The sequence below is a fragment of the Suricata suricatta genome, chromosome 16, assembly GCF_006229205.1.
Source record: "Suricata suricatta isolate VVHF042 chromosome 16, meerkat_22Aug2017_6uvM2_HiC, whole genome shotgun sequence".
NCBI lineage: Eukaryota > Metazoa > Chordata > Mammalia > Carnivora > Herpestidae > Suricata > Suricata suricatta.
Window position 1 is genome coordinate 57,087,236 of NC_043715.1, and position 14,612 is coordinate 57,101,847.

General features: G+C 44.7%; 1 protein-coding gene across 1 annotated transcript in view; it reads left to right on the forward strand.

Annotated features, from left to right (window-relative positions):
* Positions 1–4,769: 4,769 nt before the first annotated feature.
* The window catches only part of NLRP5 (NLR family pyrin domain containing 5), a 36,850-nt gene continuing 27,007 nt past the window's right edge, over positions 4,770–14,612 (forward strand). Inside the window, exons 1-4 of the mRNA XM_029924409.1 lie at positions 4,770–4,935; positions 7,328–7,687; positions 9,820–9,924; positions 12,513–12,569. Coding sequence (XP_029780269.1) covers positions 4,770–4,935; positions 7,328–7,687; positions 9,820–9,924; positions 12,513–12,569 — 688 coding nt within the window. The remainder of the gene's footprint in view (positions 4,936–7,327; positions 7,688–9,819; positions 9,925–12,512; positions 12,570–14,612) is intronic.

Here is a 14,612-nt window from a genome sequence, read left to right on the forward strand (position 1 = left end):
GGCCATTTGTAGCAAAGTGGATGGACCTCAAGGGAGTCATGCTAAGCGAAATAAGTCAGGCAGAGAAGGATAGATACCATATGTTTGCACTCATAGGTCTAACAGGAGAGACCTGGCAGGGGACCATGGGGAGAGGAAGGGAGAAAGAGAGCGGGGGAGAGTGAGGGACACAGATCAAGGGAGACTACTGAATACTGAAGACGAACCAAGGACTGAAGGGGGAGGGGGAGGGAGGGGGGTGATGTTCATGGTGGGGGGCACGTGTGGGGAGAAGCACTGGCTGTTATATGGAAATCAATTTGATAATAAACTATTTAAAAAATGAGTCTCATGGTTTGCCTCCCTCTCTTTTTATCTTATTTTTCTTTCCCTTCCCCTATGTTGATCTGTTGTGTTTCTTAAATTCCATGAGTGAAATCATATGATGCTTGTCTTTCTCTGACTGACTTATTTTGCTTAGCATAATACCCTCAAGTTCCATCCACGTTCCTGCAAATGGCAAGATTTCATTCTTTTTCATTGCTGAGTAACATTCCTTTGTATATGTGTGTATGTGTACACACACATTCACTCAGTTTATGGACATTTGGGCTCCTTCCATAGTTTGGCTATTGTTGAGAGCACTGCTGTAGACATTGGGGTCCATATGCCCCTTGGAATTAGCATTTTTGTAACCGTTGAATAAATAGTGGTGCAATTTCTGGGTCATAAGGTAGTTCTAGTTTTAATTTTTTGAGGAACCTCCATATCATTTTCCAGAGTGGCTGTACTAGTTTGCATCCCCATCAACAGTGCAAGAGCCCCCCCTTTCTCTGCATCCTCGCCAACATCTGTTGTTGCCTGAGTTGTTAATGTCAGCCACTCTGACAGGTGTGAGGTGGTATCTCAGTGTGGTTTTGATTTGTGTTTCCCTGATGATGAGTGCTGTTGAGCCTTTTTTCACATATCTGTTACCCATGTGGATGTCTTCTTTGGAAAAATGTCTATTCATGTCTTTTGCCCATTTCTTCACTGGATTATTTGCTTTGGGGGTGCTGGGCTCTTTATAAATTTTGGATACTAACCCATTATCTGATATGTCATTTGCAAATATCATTTGCTTTGATTTGTCCTCCAGAGCCCAGAATTGAACAGGTGGAGCTGATCATAATGCACCACCACTGGGATCCACAGTGAATGAGGTGGGGCCGCCTGAACAGCCTGGCCTGGGGGCAACAGAAAGCCAGAGAATCCACCCACGGACAGGTCCCCCCTAAGGTCCCAGGAGACAACCCTTTGCTAAAGCAGCAGGGGAATGTGCCTTGAGAAGAGCCGGACTTGAACGTGTGACAGTGTCCCCAGTTTTTGTGGCACGGGGTCTTACCTGGGAATCTTTAATAAAAATACTGTTGCCTGCTGCGATTCCCAGATATCCCGACTTCAGTGGAACAGGGTGTGGCTCGGGCGTCAGGGGCTTTAAAATGCCCCCAGGTGATTTCAACCTGGGGTGAAGTCTGGGAACTGCTGGAATAGGAGGTATCCTCTAGATTGTTAGCGCTGCTGGCAATCACTTTTCAGTGAGTGTGTCAAAGCAATAGTTGTGTAGCTTGAACTTACATAGTGTTGTCAATTATATTTCAATAAAGCTAGGAGGGCAGGGGGAAGGATGGGAAAACTCCAGGAGACAACCATTAATGTGGAGACTCAAGGTACAGAGTGGCTGGTATTTCTATTGCCCAAGATCAGAAGGGGAGAATTTTGGAGAACGTTCTTTTGAGAACAAACAGGAATGCTTACTATGAGTTCACAGAGAATCCAGATAAGAGTTTTATGGAGAGGGGCGCCTGGGTGGCTCAGTCAGTTGAGTGTCCGACTTCTGCTCAGGTCATGATCTCATGGTTTGTGCATTCGAGCCCCACATTGAGCTCTGCCCTGACAGCATGGAATCTGTTTGGGATTTTCTCTCTCTCTCTCTCTCTCTCTCTCTCTCTCTCTCTCTCCTCATCCCTCCCTTTCCCTCTCTCTCTCGCTCTCTCGCTCTCCCACTCTCCTCATCCCTCCCTTTCCCTCTCTCTCGCGCTCTCTCGCTCTCTCTGAAAATAACTAAACATTTAAAAAAGAGTTTTATGGAGAAAGTCAACTGAACAAACAACACCGTGGCATTAGACACTGGTCAATAAATCCAGGTTGTGTAAAATAAACGTTGCCCTGGGACAACCGGATGAGGCTGAGCACAGGTGCGCTAAGGGGGAGGCAGCGTTTGCAACGGTGCGAGGACAGGTGCAGAAGACAGCTGCTCCCCATCTCCCCCGACTCTGACCATTCAGAGCCCAGGCCAGCCAATGGAGAGCAACAACGTCACCAACCCAGGATTTCCCAAAGACCCTCACTGTGTGGTGGCCCATTGGCCAGGGAGTGGGCTCTGAATTTGGAGGCGAGTTGGTGAGTATTTTCTCCTGTCTTTTTCCTAGAGCCTTCCTCTCTCCTTTCTTTCTCTGGCATTGGTTAGGATATATTCCTAGAGCTCTTCTCGGTGCCCATGCTCTCCATTTAGACTAGCCAGAGCCCAAGAACCGAAGAATGAAGCGTCCCATTTCCCCATTTTGATAAAAGAGTATTTTTCACGCTTCTTTGGGGTCCTTCAATAACATTACTCAATCCCTCCCAGTCTGTAAATCTAAAACAGAGGACAGCGTTGGGGGTGCTGTGACTCCAAGTTCAAGATCAGCTGATGTCTGAACCAGGTCTTGTGGGAGCTCAGGGTTGTTGCTGAGCTAATTGTGCTAAGTATATGCTAACCACAGCTTACAGTTATTTAAGCACTACACAGTCCTGAGGGTGTTCTTTGTCACATGGGGAAACCGAGTCACAGAGGAGCTAAATGGCTTTGCCTCGAGTAGCAAGGGCTGAATCAACATTCAAAATTGCATGTAATGGATCTCAAGCCCTGTAATCCTGACCGCTTCCCTGCGCTCACTCAAGAACCCAGGACAGAAAGCGATGGTAGGACACAGATGGTATAAAGGATAAAGACAAAGGGAAAGCTCCGGTTAGTCATTTATTTCCAGAAAATAATGTTAGCCACCACTCTTACTCTACATCCTTCCCACCTACAACCCTGCCCTACACGGGAATAACATCCCTGCCTTCTCCCCAGCCCTCCTCGGCTTTACATCGGAAGGCGTCCGTCTGCCTCCCGCAGGCCAGTCCCTCCACCGGGCTCTCCTCCTGCTCTGCGGGGTTTGATCATCCGCTCCCTCCCGGGACGTCCTGGGAGAGGTGGAGCATTATCGTCTGATGTGCGTTAGAGTGTGCGTTCCTCAAACACTCCAGAAAGCGAAGACAGTAACGCTACATTAACACTACTGAGGGGAAGTTTAAGTGGGAAGCCATAAATGGTCTCAGAAGGGATTTAGAAAAGAGGAAGTGCTCATTTGATTGTTGTCTCCTGCTTCTACTGCTACTTACTCTTCTCTCTGAGCAAATAAACTTTGTCAAGCACCCCCTCCGAAAAGTAACCTTCCTGAGGCCACTGGGATTTTTGTGGCTTTTTACAGCCACGGCTGTCCCCTGCTTGTTCCTCTGCTTATTTGCACAGCAAGCAAACGTTCAGTTCACATCACGTCCATCTCCGTGCTCAGGTGTGGTCATCTGAAGTTTATTCTCCTTTAAATGAGCACCCCATGCTCAGTCACTTAACCAAATAGTCGGGAGATTTGGGGGAGGGGCGGGGGTGTGGTTTTATTTTGTTGTCAATCCCCACGTATACTGGAGGGGGGAATAGGAAATTTTAGTTTTAACTTTTTTAAGTTTATTTATTTTGAGAAAGTGGGGGAGGGGCAGAGAGAGAAGGAGAGCGAGAATCCCAAGCTGTCTCCACACTGTCAGCACAGAGCCCAACATGGGGCTCAAACCCACAAATCATGGGTTCATGAAATCAAGAACCAACTGTAACCAAGAGTCAGATGCTTAACGATTGAGCCACCCAAGCATCCCCAATGCTGAAGATCTGTGGGGGTTGGGTGGGTTGTTTGTTTGTTTGTTTTTTAAAAAGCAGAAATCAGTGGACTTTCAGCAAAGGGCCGATTCTTTTTCACTTTGACTTTCACTTAGCTCTCACTCCCAAACATTCCACTTGCTTCTCCAGGCAGCTGGTCAGTCCATGGTAATGGTCCGAGTCCCATCTCTGAACTGTTTTAAGAGACACTTACTTCTCAAGAACCAGACATTTGTGATCCCTTGTGTCCTGTATCTTGGGAACACTTGTGCCCGTGTAGATCGCATCACCTGTGAAAGCAGGGTCCGCACTGCTCCCGCTCAGGAGATCTACCGTTTTGTCACAACGGCTCTCTCGCCGGCCCAGAACCCTTCCTTCCACATTTCCTCCCATGTACAGTAAAACCTTGGTTTGCGAGCATAATTCATACCAGAAACATGCCTGTAATCCCAAGCATGTGTAGATCAAAGTGAATCTCAAGAAGCACTGGCTCAGTTGTCATCGGGTGACATTCAGTATCACGTCCTACTCCTACTTCAAGACGTCGCCTGTTTATCAAGTTAAATTTTCTTAGAAATGCTTGCTCATCTTGTGGAACACTTGTAGAACAAGCTCCACGCAATCCAAGGTTTTGCTGTATTTTATAATCTTCGGTTTCTTTATCCTCTGACTCTCTCATTGTAAATTGAAGTAATCTGAGTCCCTTGCTCAAACTGCTTGTAGAAAATGGAAGGGGGAGGGGCAGAGAGAAACTACCAGAATCTAGTGTGTAAGTTAAAGGCACAGGGAGTAGATGCACCATCCGCCTAAGCAGCAACAGCAAAACTCCGAGTTTGACCAGACATGCCCCTTACAGTCTGGTTGCACCTTGGTGAGATGCTTCCAGTACCAGGAAGGAGCTAGAAAGGACCTCACTGGGATCTACAAGTCAGACCCAAGAGCACAGCACGTGGAGGAATGTGCGGCTCAGTGAACCTCCATTCTTTTTTTTTAATAGTTTGTAACAAGTTGGTTTCCATATAACACCCAGTGCTCTTCCCCACAAGTGCCCCTCTCCATGACCATCACCCCCCACCCCTTCCCCCCTCCCTCTTCCGCCCTCAGTTTGTTCTCAGCATTCAAAAGTCTCTCATGATTTGCCTCACTCCCTCTCCCAACTCTTTCCCCCCCTCCCTTTCCCATTCCCATGGTCCCTTGTTAGTTCTCTCCTGTTAGACCTATGAGTGACAACATACAGTGTCTGTCCTTCTCTGCCTGACTTATTTCACTTAGCATGACGCCCTTGAGGTCCATCCACTTTCCTACAAATGGCCAGATTTCATTCTTTCTCATTGCCATGTAGTACTCCATTGTGTATATATACCACATCTTCTTCATCCATTCATCAGTTGATGGACATTTAGGCTCTTTCCATGATTTGGCTATTGTAGAAAGTGCCGCTATGAACATTGGGGTACATGTGCCCCTGTGTTCCAGCACTTCTGTATCCCTTTAACCTCCATTCTAATATTGCTCATAAGGAGAAAAGCACGTTGCTGTCTACTTGAGTCCTTAAAGTGTTTTATTACGCAATTCCTTTGATAGCTTTATTTTCCACCAAAAACTAATGGCTGGGCAAGACGGGAACAGCCCCAAAATGCCCAACTGGTTTGGTTGTCCCTGTTTATAGAGGCCATATAATAGTGGAAGCAGACATTTGCTAGATTTAAGAATTCTTCCTGAAGCATTCCTACCAAGTACAAAATGTCTGTCATCACAGACCAGCCTTCTAGCTGACTCTGAGAAGAAATGCATGGCACAGGGCATGGATGTACACATATGCAACAACCTGATGGAGGGGTTGGGGGCATAGAATCTGTTCTGATGGCCAGTGAGATAGAGTATCTTATCATGTGCTTATTTGCCATTTGTAGATCATCTCTGGTGAAATGTCTACTCAGATCATTTGCCCATTTTTAATCAGGTTCTTTGTATTTTTATTATATTTTCTAGATAGAAGGCCTTTATCAGATAAGATTTTCAAATGTTAATCCATTTGTTTTTACAACATAACTCTTTACTATGTTTATGTAACCTCATTTTATGTTATCAGACACAAGGAATCAACCGATCTAAAAACAGTGTGACTGGGGCACCTGGCTGGCTCATTTGGTTGATTGTCCAACTTTGGCTTAGGTCATGATCTCATGGTTCATGGGTCAATGCTAGGCTTTGTGCTGACAGCTCAGAGGCTGGAGCCTGCTTCAGATTCTGTGTCTCCCTCTCTTTCTCTGCCCCTCCCTGCTCATGCTCTGTCTCTCTCTCTCTCTCTCTGTCAAAAATAAATCATCAGTAAAAATACTAAAAACAATACAATAATAAATAAACAGGGTGACTAATTTTCAGTAAGTGGTGGTCAGTTATCTGCCAGTTTTCATGAGTATAGCATATTAGCCAAGGGTATCACTGATAAGTGTTACAGGATTTTTTTCTTGTTCTTAACTATTTTAATTCTGGCATGGTTAACGAAGTGTAATATTGGTTTCAGGTGATTCAACCATTCCATACCACACGTAGTGCTTATCACGTAGGTGCCCTTCTTAATCCCCATCACCTGTTTTCCTATTCCCCTGCCCACCTCCTCTGGCAGTCGCTAGTGTGTTCTCTTAACAGAGTCTGTTTCTTGGTTTGCCTCTTTCTCTTTTTTTCCTTTCATTTGCTCATTTGTTTCTTAAATTCCATATATAACTGAAATCATAGGATATTTGTTTTTCTCAGTCTGACTTATTTCACTTAGCATAATACTCTCTAGCTCCACCCATGGTGTTGCATATCTCAAGAGTTCATTCTTTTTTGTGGCTGAATAATATCCAATTATGTGTGTATGTATGTATTATATATAATGTACATATACACTATATACACATAAATATATGCATAATATAATGTGTATATATAATATACACTACATCTTCTTTATTCACTCATATATCGATAGATGGTTGGGTTGCTTCCATAACTTGGCTATTGTAGGTAATGCTGCAATAAATATAAGGTGCACATATCCTTTCAAATTAGTGTTTTTGTGTTCTTCTAAGTGTTTTGAATCTGACTCTATGCCAGCTGCTGTTTTGGGAACTGGACATAAGGGCAGCAAAACATCCCAGAGCTTATATTCTTGTGATGAGATAAATAGATACGATATCAAGTAATTTTGAGTCTATGAGGAATTGTTCCCCATGAGTTGGGTTTTTCTGTGCATTTCACAAAAGGAACAGAGCATGTAGTTTCCAGTGAGTTAACTGCGGTTGGTTGTATTAACTTGAGGATTTGATGCAAGATGCTCTTTCGAGTCTCATCACTCTTCTACAGGTGTCATCTGCTCCGTATTACCAACGAATCCACTTTCCCATCAAAGCCTGAGCTCTCAGCCTTGCAGTAAGATGAGAGAAGTCAAATCGCCCTCCTTTTCCAACTATGGGCTGCAGTGGTGCTTCAAGCAGCTAGGAATGGAAGAGTTTCAGACATTTAAGGAACGGCTCCTAGAAGAAGCTTCAGAACTGGCGATGTGCTCTTTTCGGCGGGTTGAAGTGAACAATGCCGATGTGGAACACCTAGCCTCGCTCTTGCATGAGCATTATAGAGAATCTCTTGCCTGGAAAATATCTATTCACATCTTTGAAAAGATGAACCTGTCCACACTCTCTGAGAAGGCAAGGAAAGAGATGAAAAGTGAGTAAGACTTGGGACAGAGCTCGGGGCAAGAGAGAAAGGAGATGACCTCAAGGCCTGTGGGAGTGGGGAAAGTATCCTTGATCTCTAACTGGGTTCACCTCCACAGTGTAAGTCTGAACCGTGAGAAGTCACTCAATAGTCATCCTGCTGGGGTGGAAATTAGTCTCTACCCTATGAAACAGTGAAAGAGGAGAACTGAGTAGATAGACCCTCGACATGGACAGAATTTGGTTGAAGTTAGTAGACAAGACTTGGAGTCCTAAATGCTAAGCTTGAGCTCTGGACCTTCCACTTGTTCTATTTGGCTTTCGTCAAATTCCCTTTTGCTCTGACCTTTGTGCTGTTGCAGAGGCTCAATAACACAAACTTCATTCATTTACTGAGAACACTCTGGTGGCTGTACAGTGGGTGTCTCCCATATCCCTTGCCCCAAGCTGAAAAACTAAGGTTCAGGGAACTCTAAGGATTGACCTTGTCAGACTCTTGGTGCCCATATTATAGCAATGTATTCAGATCATATTGTGTGACTATCTTAGGGTATTTAGGAGAAATTTAGTAGGAAAGAAATAACCCTCCTTTATCCGGAGGAATTCTCTTCTTCAACTGTGAACGGCACACTTAGAAAAGAGTCCCAAGGGCGAGCAGCCAGATCGGCCCGCAGTGCCTAGCCATAACTCAAAGCCTTTAAGAGAGTCCATCCCTTCAGAACTTCAAACCAGCCCTGTGCGGAAGACATGTTGGTATTATTCACAGGAAATGAGGGTTATAAAATGAAAATGATGGTGATGTTTACTGAGCCACTACTCTAAGTGAGGCACTATGTCGAACTGCCCTGCCATGGAGCCTCAAACCCACCCAATGAAATAGGTGTCCATGGAAGAAGCTAAAATAGAGGTTCTACCAAGTTCTACAACAGGACCCAGTTCCTGAGCTTAAAGGTGACAAAGAGGGGACTCCTCATCTAACAGATCTGTAAATCTCTGGCACATGACCCACGAGAACTTCCAGTGCATTAGGGAAGAGGAATAATGGGGTGATTTTTAATGGTGTAGAAAACAGAGAGGTTCCTATTCCATACCAGAGGAAAGTGAAGACCAGAATCACTTCCTAGAAGAAGTGAAGTTTAGGTTGAAACAAATATGAAGAAAAGCAGCTAGTCAAGCTAAGTGGGCGTAGTTAGAGAAGAGCATGATGAGCAGAAGACAGGAGCATCATGAAGCCTTTAACAAAGAGTGTGGCCAGACCGTGACGAACTGGAGGGAACAAGGCAAGAGATAAATGTGGGGAGGTGAGACTACAAGTCAGACAACACGGCGTCTTGAAAATAATTTTAAAGCAAAGCATAAGCCACTCGTTTGAAAGGGGATGGAGTAAATATAATCCAACTAGCATTCCAGCATTGATGCTGACGTGTTGTGTGGTCCAGAAGGAGTAAGTGAAGAGGTGTGGGGAGACCAGTGAGGACACCACTCTGGCATCCCACGGGAGAAATAAAGGTGGCTTGGGCCAGGGTGGCAGTGGCCATTAGAGAAAGTAGAAATTCAACTGAAGATGTTTCAAAAGCAAACACAACAGTTTTGTAGGACTAAATGCAGAGAATATGCTACCAAGGATGACACCCCTGTTTCTGGCATGAGATTGGGTGCATGGGGTTCCATTACCTCATCCCAAGAAACATTGGAAGAGACGCTTTGCAGCAAGCAGACTGGAGGAATAAACAATGTTAGAATGCACGAGTTGGACATCTGTTTGGATAATTCACAGGTGTCTAGTGAGTAGTTAACTAACTAATTTGACGTTCAAGAGAGGTGTTAAGGATGACTCTTGAAGACAAATTTTTGATAGCCACAACAGACTGCCCCGTTAATTACCCAAGGCCTTACAGCAAAACCGGGGCTGGAATTTACAAATTCAAAATCAGAGCTTTCTTGACAAGTCTCTGCTGCTTCGCTCTGCTGGTGACACTTGAAGATCTGACTCCACTGTCTCCGTTACCAGCTACTCAAGGAAGAAACTGAAACCCTGAGGCTTGGTTCCCTTCAGTATCTGGGCGGGGGCAATCTCATCCCCAGTCTCAGAAGTTGCTATGACTTTACTGAGACTATTGTTTCATCTGCTCTCCTTTGCAGGATATTCACTGGCTGAAATGCCTGAAAATTCTGCATCGATGAAGAATGACCAAGAACAGAGCGTGAAAGAAGTACCAGGTCAGTATGGGCATGGCGGGAACATGGGTATGTCCAAAGCCACATGGTGATGTTAGCGGCCCATCAGGGATTCGAACCTTGATTGCTGACAGTCCAGTGTTCTTTCTAGTTTAGCATCCTGCTGTCAGGTGATTGCGTGGGTTCTGAGGATCCAGTAATCATGGTCTTTCTTATTCTGAGTCCCAAGCGTTCTGTGATCTTAAAGCTTTCCTACAACTCTTTGAGTTTTTACCTTCAGTTTGGACAATTCCATGGCCCCACCAGGAAAAGTTCCACCTAACAGTCTGTTTTGGAGGCTTCAGTGAGGAGAACCGATTACATGAAACCAGGCTCAGAACAATCCCCCAAATATCTGAGTACCGAGGACATGCCAGGCACTGCTCTGTGTACTCGGGGTCCATCCGTGGACAAAGTACATGCCAAGCCTCAGCATTCATCAAGCCTACACTTCAGTGGAGGAAAAAGGAGACCAACAAAAGGGCTCAAAGCAATGAAGCCAAAACACACACGGAAAGACGCAGGCTTGTATAGACAGCATGCGTTCCCCACTTACATATTGCTAGTCTTCGAGCTGTCAGCATTGACCATGAAGTTTAACACCTCAAAAGAATCAGGACCAACCTCACATTGATGCAGCTTTGTTCAGACTGTGGGCAGGAAAATCCCCTTCAAAACTAAAGTCTGAGGAACTGATGAGTCACAGAGTTTCAGAATCCCAGCGGTTATAAATTATTCCAAGTTTACCTAACAGGGGACCATGGGAAGGGGAAAGCTGGGGGCGGTGAGGAGGGGGAAGAGTTAGGGAGAGCGAGTGAGGCAAATCATGAGAGACTCTGGAATACTGAGAATAAACTGAGGGCTGAAGAGGGAGGGGGGAAGGGGTGGGGGGTGATGGTCATGGAGAGGGGCACCTGTGGTGAAGAGCACTGGGTGTTATATGGAAACCAACTTGGTAATAAACTGTTAAAAAATAAATTATTCCAAGTTTAATGTAAATCTAGGCTTAATAGGGTAAGTCCCAAATATTACTATCTTGCCAGTGATAAAATCATATCTTACTGGGTCAAAAGATTCCTAAGTAGTGATTTAGCAATGATATGAAATAGAGGTGCTGACTGATCTCGGCACCAGGATCAAAATGGACAGAAGCTGCTCTTAGAGGCCGCACTGGAAACACCTCTCAGTTACCCTTGTACACAGGAGCGACCACTTGTCCAGACCTCATGGCTCAAGCATGTGCCAAGTGCTTCAACTCCGGGATCCCCACAGGGTTTTGTGTGGGAGTGATGGTAATTCCAGTTGTTCCGTAGCAAAACTGAAGGTCTAGAGGCTAAACGGCACACTTACACCCTACCCGTGTAGACACTCCAACACGGCACTGTCTCCATGCCATGTAAGTTTTGGCATCTTGTTCCATTTTCACGTTGTGTCTTACGGGCTAACATGTGGTGTGTCTTAGAGGAAGTTATAAGTACATTTCAGAAGACTGTGTTCTGCGGTTATTGGTGTGCTTGGCTTTCTGTGTATCTGCCGCCTCTGGGGTTTTTTCCATAATATTTTATTGTCAAATTGTTTTCCATAAACACCCAGTGCTCTTCCCCACAAGTGCCCTCCACCATCACCACCACCTCTTTTCCCCCCTCCTGTTTTTGATTTCAGTAAATGGGACTGCTATCCACTTATTCATTCCAAAAGCCTTGTCACTTTTTAGTCTGACCGACTAATCTTCTCTTTCTCCACCTTCCATTCAATGAATTAAAATCCTACGAGATCTACATTTAAAGTATAACCCATTTATATGGTTTTCTACCCACATCCTGTCTATGAGAATCATTTCCTTTGAATTTCTTATCCATTTCCACGCTAGTTATATGCAGTCCATTTTCCATACAATAATAACCAAGGTGATCTTTTAGAAATTTACATCTAAAAACTTGACTCCTCTGCTTTAAAATGCCTGAATGGTTTTCTGTTACATTTGTGATAATTTATTGCATCTTTTTTTTATAATTTGCAAGGCTAACACCACCCTTTTGATTATTTGTTAAATACCATAAGGTCATTTGCACAGCACCTATGTTAAGTATGTACTTAGCCACAATAGGAAACTATTCTTAATAAGTAGGTATAATGGTTATTCTTAATAAGCAGTAGCTATCAGACACCGGAGACTGTGCTATTCCTCTACCAAAACAGCTGATTTAATCTTCAGAGCGACTCCACAACCCAGGCACTATGATCCTAGCTCTACAGATGGATCCACAGAAGCATGTGAGCCCCGAAAGTCAACTGAGACCTCACAAGCAGGAAGTGACAGAATCCCATTCAAGTCCTATGTCTGCCTCCAGACCTTTTGTTCTCGGCTGCCAGATTTTATCCCCCATTTTAAGGACTTGCCCCAAGGTCTCCAAAGAATTAAAAGCAGAAGTGAGACCCGAACCTCACATCTTCTGATTTCCAATCAAGTGCTCATTTTATATACACTTACCATTTGTGGCTGAGCCCGTGGCTGCCACGTTCCAAACTGGTCCTGAGATGTGGGTCTGTGCCCTCTCTGATCCAGACAGTCACATAAGAATGGGGGAGTTTATTCTTCATTCTCTTTCTTTTTGCAGAAACTTCACAAGCCAAAGAACCAGATGGTGCCACAGCAGCAGGGCTGAAAGAACAAGGTAAAGAAATCTGACTCACTAAAAATTTTTGGCCATCCTGGAATGGAGCCAGGTGAAAACCAACCTATGGAGTCTGGGTGGCAGAGGAGTCCACTTTCCTGCCGCTTATCTGCATTTGGCGCGGGTGCGTCAGTCTCCTGCCCAAGAGCACCCAGAGCGAATCCTCACCCAGGACACCACAGATGTTCACTGCGATCGTCTACAGTCCCTTTGTATGAGGATAAGTTCCAAAGACCTGGGGTTCTGGTGAACATGGGCATTAAACACAAGCTCATCTGACAGGTGCTAAATATAGACAAGAGTAACCAAATGCTTTGTTCAAAAGTACTTGGTTAGCGGTCATCTTTTTTCCCCGATTCTATGTGTCAACCTTTATTTTGTGAATACCTACCATTTGAAGAACTGATAGGAACATAGTGGTAAAAAAAAATTACACACACACACACACACACATACACAATACAACATAGAGCTATATATTAACTAAACCAAAAATTACAAAAATAAGGATGAGATCCCAGGTGCCAGGATTGTATGAAACAGCAGTTGACAGTCCAAGAAGTGACAGCAGGCTTCTCTGAGGAATATTACTTGAGGGGTTTTTCTTTATTTTTGTTTTAGTTTATTTTTAGAGAAAAATCCTGGGAGGGGCAGAGAGAGAAGGAGTGAGAGAATCCCGGGCAGGCTCCTCACTGCCAGCACAGAGCCCGATGCCGGTCTCCATCTCACAAAACCTGAGCTCGTGACCTGAGCCAAAATCAAGAGTCAGTCGCCCAACCAACTGGGCCACCCAGGCACCTCGCCTGAGACTTTTTTTTAGCCATAATCCGTGTACCAAAAAGCTCACTCTTTTAAGTGTGCAATTCAGTGGTTTTTTTGCACGTTCACAAAGTCGTGCAAATGTCCCCAGTATCTTATTTCAGAGCATTTTCCTCTTCAGAAAAAAACCCAAACCGATTATCACTCTACAGCTCTTCTTCCCCAAGTCCTATGCAACCACTAATATACTTTCTGCCTCTATGAACTGCCCCGTTCTGGACTTTCAGATAAATGGCATCCTGCACTGTGGCTTTCGTGACTGGCCTCTTTCATTTAACATAATGTTTTCTATATTCATCCATGTTGTGGTGCAAACCAGCACTTGGCTCATTTCTACTGCTGACATCCTGTTGTGTAGGTAGGCTGCTTTTCTTTATTCGTTCATCAGACGATGGGCATTTGGGTTCTCTCCCCGTCTTAGCAGTTATGAATATTCGTGTGCAGGGAAGTGCTGATGGACAGAAGTGATCTGACATCTGAGGTATTTGATAAAAGTCGAGGTTTGGGATTTTAAGAAAAGAGGTGTCAGGAGTAGCCCCTGCCTTTCTGTTTAGAGAGCCTGATGGACGGCGATGCAGGAGACAGCAATTGATGTGACTTTCGAGCAAGGCTGGTATGCCACCTCTGTGGTACAACCTACGTTAGCCTCAATCTCTCACTGCACAAATGCTTGAAGACCTAGCAGTGGCCAGTGTTGTCCATCAGTTGAGGTGGCTGGTAGGAAATGCCAATACTGACGGCCTCTCTACAGTAACTGCCATGGGTCAGGCGCTGTTCTCCTGTCGTAGGATTATGTCACAGCATCCTATACCGGTCTCATAAGGGAGGTAGTCATATCCCCATTTTGTAGAGGAGCAAACCACCATAGGCATGAGATAGGGCTAAAATCAGGTTTATGGAGAAAGCATTCAGGCAAATATCTGTTCCAAAGTAAGTCACAAATAGAAGCTTTGATCTAATTGCCACTTACAGGGAACTTATGAGGAGTTTCTTGTTGGAGGTAAAACATGAGTTTTTGATGCATTGAATCTGAGGTCCTTGTAACTCCTTAAGGTGCTAAATTTGACACATGAGCCTAGGATCTTGGAAAAGAAGTCAGCACCAGAGGGAGATCTGGAACTCTTGCTCACAGATGCAATACTTGAGTCTATGGGAGAAGAGATGGCCAGGGAAGACCTAAATTCAACTGCAAACTTACCTCCTGGGGCTTCCTTCCCCTCCCTC